At 38.7% G+C, this 15,299-nt stretch overlaps 1 protein-coding gene across 1 annotated transcript; it reads left to right on the top strand.

Annotated features, from left to right (window-relative positions):
- Positions 1-1,045: 1,045 nt before the first annotated feature.
- Positions 1,046-15,254, top strand: fam117aa (family with sequence similarity 117 member Aa). The gene is made up of 8 exons (XM_081386169.1): positions 1,046-1,579; positions 5,335-5,483; positions 8,909-9,004; positions 9,506-9,625; positions 10,194-10,310; positions 10,392-10,518; positions 10,813-10,963; positions 13,343-15,254. Exons 1-8 carry the CDS (start codon positions 1,456-1,458, stop codon positions 13,608-13,610), a joined length of 1,152 nt encoding a protein of 383 aa, XP_081242295.1. The 5' UTR covers positions 1,046-1,455; the 3' UTR covers positions 13,611-15,254.
- Positions 15,255-15,299: the final 45 nt, after the last annotated feature.

The raw sequence follows: 15,299 nt of genomic DNA, 5'->3' as shown, positions 1-15,299 counted from the left end.
CTAAGGCTAGGGGCCAGTTGCATATAAACATAGCCATTATGTTAAGACTGTGTCTTACAAGTAGCCTATGGCAAACTAGCTGTTAGTCAAGGCCAGGGGCAGTCTTACTTTTTAGTATCAAATTACACCAGTTTTCTTTGTGATGTAATTGACTAAAAACAGTTATGAACAGTCTTAGAGAAAAAAAAATTGTGCCTAACCTTTAAGACTAGTCTAAGCAGTTTATGCAACGGGCCCCAGCTGGTTTCACAGACAGGGCTTAGATTAAGCCAGGATTAGGCTTTAGTTAATTTAGGATATTATAGCTTTTCTAAACATGGCTTAAAAAAAAAAAAAAAAAAAAAACATTACTGGTGTGCATCTTGAGACAAAACAATGGCACTGACATATTTTAAGATCTGTCAGTTCAAGTTGCCAAACATGCATTTTAGTCTGGGACTAGACTAGATTTAAAACTCGTCTGTGAAACCGGGGGCTTATGTCTCATCAAAAATCCTTTTTGCTTCAATAAACCCATTTTCTTTCAGTTAGCAAGGAGATGTGTTAACTACACGTTGTTTTTGTTTGTTTATTTATTTTACCAACAATATAAGTGATTTATTTACACATTGAATTTCTGAATTGCCACTCATTGTGCAGAGCCCAAATTACGTCCAGATCCCCCTCTCTGAACGTAAAGGGTGGAGCTAGACCTAGCCCATCTCCACCTCCGTGGACCTAATGGGTGGAGTTATGTTTAGCGATAGGATTACGGTAGGATTGAGGTGTGGTTTAACCGTCTAGCCCCACCCACTACGCCCAGCGTGGGGAGCTTGACGTCAAGCTCCACCCATTGGCTCTGCAGTGAGCAGCCTCTCCTCTCACTGCTGGAGGTAGAACTCTGAAAAATATGAATCTTAATGAAGTGGGCGGGGAGAATCGACTTTGAGACCCACCCCTAATAGATCGATGCTACCAACGACCAATAAGGTGTGAGTAGTATTTTTCAGCAGCCAATCAGAGTGGAAACATGTGTTTAGACGCTGTGCAGTGCTCTGAACCCGACACGAGCGTGTAGGTTGGCTGGCTGTTGTCAGATTTTGCACTGAAGAAGAATTGGCAGCAGCCCATACAATGTAGTTCTGCTTCTCAACTATAAGTTTACTAGGCCAAGTGGAATAAACCGTTTAGGACGGTGCATAAAAGTTGATGTGTTTTTTCACACAGAAAAATAACGGCTTTTGTTGAAGTAATTAACTTAGTGTAGAAAAACTTCACTATCATCACAAAAGAAAGTAACGTTAGCTGACTAGCTAGCGAGTGTGCTAAATTAAAATATTTCCATAAAAACTAAATTTTTTGACGGCTAAGTTGGACGAAAACCTTTGCCGGAGTATCAGCTTTAGGTAAACGCTGGAGTTTGCGAGATTCGTGAACTTTTGAAAGACTTTTTAAAGCACTAAAGCGCCTGTGGGAATGTCGTGTCGGAGTGGAGTGGCCCGGGTGGGTAATCAAGGACTGCAGCCCCTCCGAGCCACGGTCCCGTTTCAGCTGCAGAACCGGACAGCACCGAACCGCTGCTGCAAAGACACCAAAACAGGTAAAAAACACACTCAAAGGCGCTTTATACATCTAGTCTGTTTATTTAGTAATACTCCCAAGTGTCCTATCCACTCTAACTCTGCTCCTTTGGTAGGCAATTACAGCCTATAATAATAAAAATAACGATAACAATAATAATGTGAATGGATAATCTGCAGAGGTCTTGTGGTTTAGTTGCTCTTTCTTGGCTTCAGTGCAACAGTGTTCAAGAAGTTTCTCAGTGCACTGAACGACCCCCCACCTTATTCCCTACATGTTTTGTGGCCAAGATGGTCACAAAGCATGGCATGGGCTTGAATAAACAAAGCAGGTCTGTCGTGCCGTGGATGTTATTGTTTGCCTGCAATATTTTATAAACGCTGATCACTGTTTTGGGCATGTTCAGCGCATAAACCGTGTGTGTCCACAGACCAGGTCTCAGGAGGTCTGTGTTTCTTCACCTTAAATATCTGCAGTCAGCATCAGGAAAAACAAATTACAACTGTCACATTCCTGTGATCTGCTGTTACACACCTGGATGTCAAATTTGGAAACTATTCCTGCATTGTTTTGTGTTGCTCAAGCATTTGACTAAATGCAGTTTAACTTCAGCTTTAGTATCATATATCAGTGTCTTTAAACTTTTTCAGGCCCTCTTGGTGGATAGAGAGACGGAGCAAGGACTCCCAGTTACATTGTGTGTAAAATTGAGTGTTGCATGTTAAACCTGGCTTATAATAACATGCGTGTTTTACAATATTAATGCATTTCCATAGTTTATGATGGTTACTTTAAAAATCCTTTAATTTACAGAGGTGTATATGTTTCATATATATATATACATATATATATGTATTATGTATATATATATATATTTTTTTTTTTAAATAGAGTTTAGATTTTAATGTGATAAATAGCCTTTTAACCTTAGGATTGGTTGAAGTTAACTTGTTTTTTTTTTCTCACCAAAATTAGTTTTAGTTAAGTAGTTTAGCAACAATTGTAGACCAATGTTGAAGATCTGGGTCTTATATGATTGACATAACGGCTATATTGAACAAAAGGTCTATGTTTTTTGTAAACTTTGGTCTCAGTGCGACATTTTCCGTAGGTGTCAGGCTGTCTCAGGTATTTTACATCAACATTTCATCAACTAGGTGAGAATACTTTGAAAGTCTTTTCTTTAGTTTTAGGACAATGTGTGAATCACAAAGGGTCTTTGATTCTGAGTGCAACCAAATATTCACAATGCACAAGCCTTGGGGAGAGCAGTAGGTCTTGCACAAAACAATCTACAGACAGAGATGGAATGACCAAAATAACTTTTGGTTTATTGTTACCAAGGTGGTAAACAACAAATCCCCCTGGTCCCTTAGCATTTGTGCTCTTGTTTATTGAGTCATGAGCGCTAGCCCACACAGTACGAGGCAAAAAGCTCCACTGATTTCCACAGAACTGGAACACCAGTCATTCAAGAAGTTCTACACACTCCCTCCTCATAGCTTGCGTGTTCATTTTGCTACCGATATGAGTATAATTTTCCCAGCTTGAGTTCCTTTGTGCAAAATTCAGGTGTTTTCCCCCAAAAAATCAGTGCTGAATATGCGGGGGGAATAAAGTCAGATTGTTTTCTTCTTGGTCTGTTCGTGTGTAATCTGTTTATTAAAGTAAATATGTTCTTAAGCTTCTTTAACCATCACTGAATTTAGCACAATATCATGGCATGCCAGAGGTTGTGTTCATAGTGTTAGGATGTTCGGCGTAAATTTAGTCCATATGCCAGTATGTGTATTTTTGTATCCTGCCCACTGTGCTTGAAGGGTATGATTTTAAACTATGCAGCTCATTGGCCGTGTTCATCCGTGTGCAGCCTCATTGAGAAGGCACAAACGCAAGAAACAAGACAAAAACATGTCCAAGTCATGTTTAAACCCAAATCCCCCCCAAATATTTATACATTACGGTATAATTTTTCTGGACTGCCTTTAATTTGTTGATTTAAAATTGTATGCATTAAATCCAGGTGGATTATGGTAATTAGAATTATTTTTTTGTAATGAAAACAAGTCAAAAAAAATAAATATATATATATATATATATGTGTGTGTGTGACGCTTTACAATAAGGTTTCATGGCTTAACATTAGTGAACTAAGAACTAAGAACAAAAATTTACAACATTTATTAATCTTAGGTATTGTTAATTAATGTTAATTTCAACATTTACTAAAACATTATTAAAATCAAATGCACTGTGAACTTACATGAACAAACAATGAACAGCTGGATTTTTATTAACTAACATTAACAAAGATTATAAAGTACTGTAACAAATGTATTGCTCATTGTTAGTTCATGTTAGTTAATATATTAACTAATGTTCACAAATGAGACCTTATTGTCAAGTGTTACCTATACACACACACACACACACACACACACACACACACACACACACACACACACACACACACACACACACACACACACACACACACGTGTGTATATGTATCAAACATGTATATATATGTATCACATTACTATTTATTGCATTACAGTAATGAGAATCAAGTGGAAATGTGCTTACTATGCAAAAAGTCTTAATTTGCCAAATAAGAGGTTTCGTTTTATTTATGCAAATGTATATTCTCGTGATATTCACTTATACATATAATCTTGCCCAATATCAGACTAACCATACATATACCTCAAACCTTACACTGTCACAGTCATCTGCACATAGTCACCCAACCTGCTTTATTCCACACCCTCAAACTGACAAAATACACTCAGTACAAGACAAGTATGCCTTGTTAAACACCCATGAGTAAACTTCCACCATCAAAAGTCTCCCGAAGCCACTGCAAAGACCCCAGGGGCTGGGAGAGGTGAATGGATTAAGGAAGGACCTGACAAGGTCGGAGATCAGGTGTACCATTATTAGTTTCTATGACATGATCAATGCACAGAAGAAAACGATCCCATGTACATGTGAAAATGATCCTCTGGAGTATTTTGGGCAGGAGCCTAATAACAGCCTTGTCTACAGTGAGTGGATGAAGCAAGCACCAGGATGTTCAGCATCCGTTACGACAACAGCGTCTATTTATAATGAGTCTTTCATGCTGGGAATGTGTCTCAGTGTGATTTACAAGTGGCTGAAATGCCAACTCGAGGGAAAATGTGAAAGGATTATTATTAAACACAAACAAACATCATCAGAAACACTTTTAATGTCAGAGCTGTGGCACAGCTGCTAGCTGATCTCATTCTCCTCCTTTCTGGCTATCTATGGAAATTCAGGCTTTAGCGATTCAGGTTTGCTGTTAAAATGTCATACCTTTTGTCAGTCCAATCAACTGATTTTAAAATGAGTAGACCATCTCATTCATACTTTTTTTGTGGCATTTTCAGACTTTTTGCTTTCGTGCAAATTAAGCGCATTTCTGACCTGATTTTCATTACCTTATTGCAAAAATAGTACTGAAATGCAAATAAGATATTTGGATACATTTAAAATAAAATTATTCTGTTTTGTTGAAATGCTTTACCTTTTGCCCGTGCAATTAAATTAATCAAAAAGGATTTTACTTCTAGCTTATTGTTCTACACTACAAATGGAGGGTCAGTCTCAGCAAGCTGCATTGTGGGAGACAATATTCCATGCAATGTGCTTTTTTATTTTTTTAATTGTTGAATTCTATTTATTTAAAAAAAGAAACGCATCTCACTGTTTTCATTCTCTCATTCTGTGTCCCCTGTCCTGTCTGTGTAGCCGAGTGCAAGACGAAGGGACGCCCGCCGAAGCCAACCTTGCGACGCACATTGTCTCTGGACACTTTGGTGGGACCGTACCTGCAGGGCAGTTGGCCTAGGGAACCAGAGTGTCTGCCCGTTACCTGTGTCAATGACAAGGCCACGCAGGTGAGAACCTCTGGTTTGGGAGGACTATTTCTTTAACCCAGTCAGTGATATTAATAGCAAACAAAGGAGGTCCTGTCTGACCATGTGCAGTGAAGTCTTTACTACTCAGTGGGGAGTAAAACAAAGCGTTGGTTAGATCTGCGCTATGTGATAAAACAGCTACATAATTCTGTATGTGTAACACTTTTGTTGTTTGCAAATTATATTTCTTAAATGGCCGTGGCATGGCGTGTTTGTATAAGAAAGTTGAAATCATGCGGTTGCTAGTGAAAGATCTTGGCTTTGGGGAGAAAGAGTTTGGCTGGTAATGGAAGGAGTTTAGGAAAACCCAACTGGGAACGGCAGCCATATTGTTTTTTTCCAAATGGTTTCCATATGGGTTCCTGGAGCACTGCTCCAACATGCCTGCTGGGGTCGGCCATATTCAGTCAGACACAAAAGCTGAAAGTCTCTCTGCTGGGGCTGTTCATTTAGATTTTATTTGGTTATGGTTTGATTCTAATTCGATTCAATTTCAGTTGTTTAGATTTTGATTCATATGGACATACTCTAATGATCAAAAGTTTGGGGTCAGTAACATTTTTAAAAAGAAATCAGAAGTCAGTACCTTTATTCAGTACTGACATCAAAAGTGACAGTAACAACTTTTATGATGTTACTTTAAGAGCTGTTTATTTTAACTTCCTATTCATCATTGAATCTTGAAAGCAGCACAACTAAATCAAAAATGTTTGTTGAGCGTCAAATCAGGATATTAGAATGATTTCTGAAAGGATTGTGTGACAGTAATGATGCTGAAATTCCATTACAGGAATAGATTACGTTTTAAAATATATTCATATAGAAAACGGTTATTTTAAATTGAAATAATATTTCACAATATTACTGTTTTTACTGGTTACTGTTTTTGTTCAAATAAATGCAGCCTTGGTGAGCATATGAGACCTCTTTTAATGTTAGTGTATTTTAGTTGTAATGTCCATTTTGCTTACATATGACAGAAATTATATATTTGTAAATTCTGCAAATTATAAAGTGAAATAGGGCTGCATGATAATGGTTAAACTGATCATACAGATTATTTTCCTCAGTTTATATGCATGATTGTTATTTGTTTTTACATTTCATCAGAATTATTGCTCTTTCATGTAAGCACAAATCAAGAGATTCATATGCATGGTTTATTTGACCTCTTCTAATTTCCTGATTTATTATATTTAGTCAAATTATATAAATCGTATAAATTCACACAATCTCTACATTATAAAAACTTGTAAAACAAGAAGCTTCTAAAAAAATGTATATTACTTCCAATACAGTTCGCTGAGAATGTTTGATCGCAGATTTAGTCGCAGCAAACAGCACAAGCGTCCTTGTGAACAAACACAAACTGGCTGTTTGACACTTTCGTTTGAGCAGAATATTGCAACAGAGATCAAACACCAACATACAGTATTATGTTTGGTGGTGTTTTCAGATCATCAGCGCGTTTTCTCAATGGCGAGAGAGCACGTACACATGGTTGCCAGTTTGGGAAGATTAAGTAAAACACTGGGCAGAAAATGAATCTATTTAAGAGAAAAGCTCAGATTGGGTTATTTAAACTCTTGACACCTGGCAACCCCAAGCATGAAAGCTTGTGGAGGCTTGTTACCAATGCAAGATAAAAACACTATCAGGATGAACAACCAGTGTGCAAATATTTTGACGATTATGATTAATTGATCGTGAGAGGCATTAATCGCGATCAAAATACGATTTATCAAGCAGCCCTACAGTGAAGACTCATTAGGACAGATAACTCATTTTTTTGGACTATTTAAAATAAAAAACTGTCTCATAGGAGTCGTTTGTTTTTTAAACTGCATAGCAACACCCTGGCAACCATCCTACAAAGATTTAGAAATGTACTTGTTTTTCTAAGACTAGACATATTTCTAACACTGCATCAGACCACCTCATTGCTTTGCTGATTTCTGAAACAGTGTCTGTTTGGATGGTCGTTGCTTCCTTCATAGATGCTGCATCCAGTCTGGCTGTGTCTCTCAGCGGGTGATCTGCTATGCTTGCTCTGATAACCGGTCACCCAAAAAAAGGTTTTGTTTAACATGACCTTCATAGTGACCGTCCCCCTCAAGCCCTGCCACACACACACAATGCACAGGCAGATGCACACCCCATGCACACCCTACTTTTATATATTCACTTTATGTTTCATTGACGAACAAATGCAGCTCACTTTTTAGTGGACTTGCAACAGTTAACAATTGTACAGTCAACTCTGCCCAACCCCCGATCCGAACGCCCACTTGAGTGCAGACGGGGACTTCTGAAACTTTAGCCAGCGTCTAGCGTGCTGTGCATACAGACCCTTGAACTTAATGTCCGTTTATAGGCGTAATCCCACGGCAGCTTGGTGTGGGCGGGCAGACAAGCGGGTGTCCAGGCAGAAAGGAATCAGGGCCGAATTTAAATTTAAATCGACTCGTATCCCTGCCCCCGCTCAGCCATGTGAAACCTCCAGCCACTGAGCGGACGTGCTTAGTTCTGATCTCGGACCCTGGGGGCTGGAGGTGATGACATGTTTTAATATGTATGGGTTTCTCCAACTGCGTGTTGTTACATTCGCATCCCAACCGCACAATATATTCGTGACCTCTAAACAGACACAGGAAGAGAGGGACCTGACATAGGAGGAGGACACTTTTTTGGGTTACGTTAGGCTCTGAGATGGAGCTAAGTGATTGGGTCACTTGGAGAAAAATCGTTCAGTGTTCGGCGATATAGTGTGCTAGTGTGCACTAGGTGGGCTCTTACTTCAGCAGGATATCATGACGGTATGCACGTGTCTGTCTGTATGAGTGCACTTGAGTACAAACACGTTTGTTTTTTTCTTCCACATCTATGAAATGTGGTGCAGCAGAGTCGGTGGTTTCTATCATGCACGTCTCCGCACAGCTGTGTGTTGGGCGTATGTGTGTGTTCCAGGTGTGTCACACATTCTGTCCCGTATTCAAATACACTTAGTGAGGCGCGGAAGCAGCTTTCAGTTCCATTTGTGAAAAACATGTCAACACTTGGCGAATGGTGCGCACCACTCTCAGGAACGGATGCTTTCGCTCGAACTGGTGCATGAAAGAACAGAATCGCTTTGCATTGTGTTTGTCTCTGGTAAAAGAGGATGTGTTATAAGCTGCCTTGTGTTCAGTGGAAAGGTCTGGAATACTTTATGCAAAGTCTCAGGGTGTTTAGGATAGTGGGTATTCAGTGAAGGGACGTTCAGTTTTGATTATCCTGAATGAGCTGAAGCTTTTTTTGATGTCTCGCTGAGAAACCATTGTGGGCGTGATTATTTGAAAATCAGTAACTTTAAAATTAAAACACTTTGAAAGTCAAATGAGCGCTTGCTTTCTCTCTTTTCTTAGACTCCCAGTTCCTGGATAGAGGAGACACGGGGGCGGAGAGGGGGCGGTGGTCACAAGCGCTCGGCATCATGGGGCAGCGCTGAACACCTTCGAGAGGTAAGTACTTGATGATGGGTGGAAAATGTTGTTTGGTATTTGAGACAAAAAGAAAGAAGAACTGTCCATTGGCCTGCATTCAAATTTCATTGTTTTATTTTTTTTCTTATTGGAGCCAGTATAATTGTTGAAATCCATTAATTCCAAGGATTATTAGCTGGGATATACTGTTAAATTTGCCCTTCCAGTCTCCATTTGAATAAATCCTTATACAGTAAAAAAATGTAAATAAAAGGAAAATAATTAAAAGAGATGAAGTACCATGATGTATCCAAATATTGTCATTATGACATGATTAAATAATATACAAACAGTTTAAAATGAACTAGTGAAAAAGTGAAATACACACTAAGATTTTTGTAATATGTTTTTGAAAGAAGTCTCTTATGCTCACCAAGGCTGCATTTATTTATTTTTAGCAGTAGTCATAGCAGTTAGCTTTCACCTCTCTTCTGCACGTTATACGTTTACATCTGATTCATCATGTTTCTCTCCTCTCAGGTTGCTAAACTTCGACAGTCCTTACAAAAACGCTCCAGACATGCACCTCCTGCCATGGACTGTGACCACACTCACCAACACATACACAACAGCCAAACACACACACCTGGAAGTACACAGGTAAACATGAATGTACACACAAACCTGAACAATTTCAGAATGTATCTAGTACAGCTCGTTCACAGTAGTGACATCAATGGAAGAGTTAAGGGCATTTATAAAGGTTGCGCTTGTTTATGAGCTGTGATTATGAGCTAAGCCTCTCAAATGGGCCCACATCTCACTAGCAACAGAGATTTAAAAACAGAGCAGCTTTACTTAGATGGTGTCAGTGAGCTACAGCCATTGATATGGCGAAAACACACACACACACATACACAGCTGGTTATGTTATGTAGCAGTGGCTCTCTTTGTACAGTAGAATATTTAAATAGAGGTGAGAATATGCACGAATCTGTTTGCATTACACGTACATGCAGCTTATGCTTAACCACAAAAACAAAAGAGATTAAAAAAATGAACAAATGAATCGCACAATTCATTTTGGGTTGAAATAAGACCAGACATTTTTCTTTCACATCAGAACCACAACACATATTAAAATTTGTGGAGTTTCTGTAAACTTTGTCACTTGTAGACATTTTGGTTTATAGGTCTCTCTGATTGTCGTGTGTGTGTGTGTGTGCAGACAATGCCTCTCATTCCACTGAGCCGATTGGCCCCCAGACTGAGACGCAGTGTGGAAGGACTGAACCTGGAGCTGGAGGGAGTCTTTGTGTCTGAAACAACAAAGGAACAGCACAAAGTCAGTGTGTGTTTGTATGTACTTGTATTTCTGACCTACAATTTAAGCTCAAAATCATCTGTTACCACTGTGTGTTTTTAGATCCTCGACGTACCAGATGGTCACAGAGCCCCCGTCCCAGCTCAGAGGTACAGCAGCGCTTCACAGAGTGACCCCTCTCCTGCCCAGCTGTCCCCATCACACTCTCCCTGCACCATCACAGATGCGGGTCAGTAAATGGTTGATTCAACAAGCGACGTGTCCAGTAGTAATATAGTAAATGTTATATCCAATATAAATAGGTCTATATTTGCCATTTTAATGTTCCATTTGACATTGAAAAGACGGCAAGGATGTATGCGTTCATTGACTAACAATAAAAAAAATAGCATAAACTAAACTTGCTTAGTGATGCCATTCATATTTTATCAACACATGACAGTAAGTCTGTGTAAAATTGTTAATTGTGTAATAAGTGTTTGGCTGATGATTCTGTTTCTCTGTCTATGTGTGTTGTATTTAGATATGGTTGTGTGCGGGCCGCTCTGTCCGCCTTCCCCTCCTCCATGCATGTCTGAGCCGCCATCGTCATCTCCTCGTCCCAACAAGACGTACATGTTCCAGAGAGAACCTCCAGAGGGCTGCGAGAGAGTACGTGTGTCTGAAGAGGCCATGTAAGTTCAGCGTAAACACAAACTACTGTATGTGTTTTTTTAAAAGTCAACATTTATGTGATGAAAGTCGAGTCGACGTCGACTAGTTGGTGATGACGTCATTAGCCGCTTTCCGACCGGAGGAACCTTTTCACAGTTCCTAGAACTATTGGCTAAAGTACCCGGATGTCGGCGTGTTCGCACCGCAGGAACTAGGAACGATTTTAGTTCTAGGAACTCCATTTGGAGGAACTAATTTAGGTCCTACTTCAGAGTAGGGCCTAAACCAGCACTATAGGAACTACCCGTGACGTTAGTGTAACTTACGCTGATTGACCGAACGCACGCGGAACACCAGCACCTGCCATTTTTAAAACAGCTAGAATGTAAACACACAGATTATAGCCTATATATTTACTCCATAAACTAACTATACAAACATGGAAAACAGTGATAGATGGGTCTCTAAACCTTTATGCTGAAGAGAAAATCCAACGCAACTTTGAGGGGACCAAGCCAAACATGATTATGTTTATCTGCTCAGCTAGCAACACTGCACATCAACCACACGGCATAGGCTAATAACCTTTTTTTCATATACTGTCTACTTTCTATAACAGTTCTATCTAATAACATATTAAACAGTACTGTTAGACAGATCGCTAACTAATAAATACAGAGCATTGTTTGCTCTGGCGTTCTCAGCGCAGCAAAAATAAAGGTCCGTCGCGCCGTCAAAATAAAAGTCACCGTGCTTGCGTCACTCCCTTACCCCTCCTACCAGTTCCTATGGCCACTTGGCCAGTGCGAACGCAAAGAGCAAAACCGAGTTTGGGGGAGAGTAGTTCTTAGAACTGTTTAGAAGTGGACAGTTCCTAGAACTAAGTTCCTGTAACTACTTGGTCGGAAAGCGGCTATTGATGAACAAATAAACCTGAACCACGAGCTGAGACTTGAACGCGGGTTGCCTTGTGCACAGCTATGACATGACACAGGGCTCCTACATAACAGCTTATTTTTGTCAGTTCTTTTGTCTTTGGGTCATAATATTTCTCACAGATTTCTGCTCATTCTAAATCAGGTATAGATAAAGTAACACAGTAACATTACATTTATTTAAATGCATTAGTGTGAGAGGGAACGACTGCGTGTGAATTGCACCTGGCAGCATCTCTCTACTAATAGTGAAGCTGTGGGTTTTAGTTACTAAGAAATATATGCTAGAACTTTTCAGTTTCACAGAACAGAGTTTACAGTACACTGCACCACTGAATGATTCTGTGTGCGTGCGATCTTCACGTGATATGCGCGCTACTGACTATGTGTGTGCATAATAGGGCAGTTTAGAACAGCGATTAATAATATACAATAAGCTGTGTAAAACGTGCTTTCACGTGATCAATTTTGAGCATCCAGATGGTATAATCAAACATATCTTGTGGAGGGCTCTCTGAGTATGCATTTATTTGTCATTTTAACTGAAACGGAGCGTAAAAGTGGACTTTAAAGATTAAATTAACATTTATTTAATCAGGGTCCTCGCGGGTACTTAAAGTCTTAAATTCAGTTGTATCAAATTTAATGCCATAAGAAGTCATAAGTACCTTAAACTGTAAAAGAAAAGTAATCATTTACTTTTAAGGTCTTAAATTTGGTGACAGAAAACATGAATCGCAATATGGCTTAATGTGTTCATCTTTTAAAATGTGGCACTGTCACGCGTTCTACTGGCTTGTGCTTTCGGAGCAATTCACAATCAGTGAATACCACCCATTTATGACAAGCAATTGCTTATTGATCTACTGTTGATGAATTAACATTGTTTACCTTCTGGTTTTATATCATACATGCAAATTTGTCACATTTATGTAGCAGCTGCATATACAGGGGTTACCGCTATATTTCTGCTGTACCATAAGCTCCACCTACTGTCAGAGAGTGAAATTGCAATGTCATTCAGCCTGTGAATCGAAAAGAAGCTAATGTGCCGATTCCAAAACTCAAAACAATTACGATAAGAGTTATATTTTAATCATTTAAAATATAATGATTTATAATTTGACTTATAATTAAAAAAATATATAGTTTAAAGGCTGAAATGTGAGGTCTATCATTTTATAAAACTTTTTTGTTTTCATCAAAACCTGTATTATCACCTGTAACTGTAGTTGTTTAAATCATGTTGTTACTATAGATCTAGCTCTACCCAGTTCATACGGTATTAAGTTTATTTGTGCATAGTTAAAAAAAAAAGGTCTTAAAAAGCCTTAAATTGGATTTTAAAAACCCTGAAGATACACTGTTAATCAATCTGCATATCATGCAGTTAATTTCATTAAACCAATCATTTGATCAATCGATCCTAATGTTAACCATTTTCAAAACGTCAATTCTTTTCAGCCTTGCCTGTCATGAAAATGCCCCTCTTCAGCCTTCCTGCCCTGACCCCAACAAGGTGAATTTCACGCCTCACGGTGGCTCCGCCTTCTGCCCTGTCAGTCTCCTCAAGCCCCTCCTCCCTTCAATGGACCTGTTATTCCGTGGCCTGTCCGTTTCACCCGTCACTGGCTGTTCGGCTCAAAGTGCTGCCCCCTGCCAGACACCGGGACATGGTGTGGGTGGTTATTTGAGCGGCGCCCTCCCAGACCCTACCGCCACCTCTCTGTGAATGGGGGACATACACGGCAAAAAGAAAGAAAAACAAAAGAATGCTGTGCCTTTGTTCCTATCATCAGAGACTTGGACATTAAAGCGTCTCAGAGAGAAGTAGCTTTTCTAGAAACAGCTCATGCCATCCACCCGGTAAATGATTTGTTTTGATCGGCACAGAGATTAAAAAAATCATGATGGAAGAATGAAATGGACAACTTTTTGTCCACTATAGTGGACTCTCTCCAATGTGATTTGCCGGCGACCTTTTGACCTGAGGACACTCCACTTGGCACTTGTGATCATTTTGTGTCACGTTATAGCAATTACCTATTGGTATGTTTCCTCTAATTTCTATAAAACTATATTGATGACTATTCATCATATGTATAAGAATATATTGTCAGAACAGTAAATGGTCATTTTAAACATTCATTATAATATTTTGTCTATCGGACAGACTATCAAACGTATGTGTTTCAAGCCTGACCCACTCCATGATGATTTTACAGAGCTGTGGATGAGTTTCTTAATTCAGCATTTACAGATAACACGAAAGAGACACTAAGAGAGTCTCTCATCAGCTGTTCATTGTAGTGGCATCTTATCTTGACAACTGATGTTTCAGATGTTTTTGAAGGCTGGGTTTGTTTTAAATATGCTTTAGCATGTCTATTTAGTAGTTAAGAATGTATGCATTTAGACATCATTAAGATGAGCTCTGAACTGTAGGCGTTCAGTGAATGTCAACAAATGTTCAGAGAGAGTAAAAGTGTGAATCTTACAAAGCTTCTCAAGAAAATGTCCCAGTCATATGTTACTACCTCCAATCAAAAGAAATTATTTGTATTCATTTTTTGTTGTTGCATTGTGTCATATTTTTTAAGGAAAATTTAATTTTTGTTACTGTATTAAAGTAAAAAATATATATATATATACATATAAAATAGGTCCTAAAATATATACTTAATTATTTTTCTATTTTGTTTGGATTGAAATATGATGGGGATATTCTCTTTATGGATTCTTTGAGATTCACAGAACCTGTGTAACTGTGTTTACAGTTGTAATTTAATAAGGGAAAGAAGGCAGAGGCCATTATTCTGTTGTTTATTCAGAGGTCTTCATGAATAGTGGGCCGTTCACACTTAAATTCAGACAAGAATACCGACAGGACCCAATTAAGGGTTTATTCTGCTATACACTTGATTTGTGTGCTGTATGTTTTAATGAATTTCACTTCAGACTTGACTACTATTCTTACCACAGTGGTCACATTGTTCAGTTCATTGAGCACCAAGCTGGTTATTCAAACACTTTACACAGGACACAAGCAAATTTGCCGCATTCAGGTTCAATATGTGATTGTGCACATCATAAGGAATGAAACTTCCAGCAAATTATTGTTTGCTGACACTGCACTGTTATTATCCCTTTTTTTTTTTTTTTTACATGGATTGTGTCTCAGTCTTGGCTTCATCCATTCAGTTTTCTAAGTTCTCGCTCGTTACCTTGTTCTTAAAGGGTGCTGTTTTAATAATATTGTTCTCAGATTGTTGCTGTTATTGTTATTTTGTTGAGTACAGTACAACAAATCTTTTTGTTGCATATATTGTACATTTATGTTACTCAGTTTTGGCTGCCATAAATGAGAAACAAACTCAAAGAAATAAGTGTGTTTACTGTTTTGTATAAAACACTTTATGCA

Source organism: Scardinius erythrophthalmus (assembly GCF_964197995.2).
Source record: "Scardinius erythrophthalmus genome assembly, chromosome: 1".
NCBI classification, from domain to species: Eukaryota; Metazoa; Chordata; class Actinopteri; order Cypriniformes; family Leuciscidae; genus Scardinius; species Scardinius erythrophthalmus.
The sequence above is the reverse complement of the archived record's forward strand: the minus strand, read 5'-3'. Positions and strand labels throughout refer to the sequence as shown.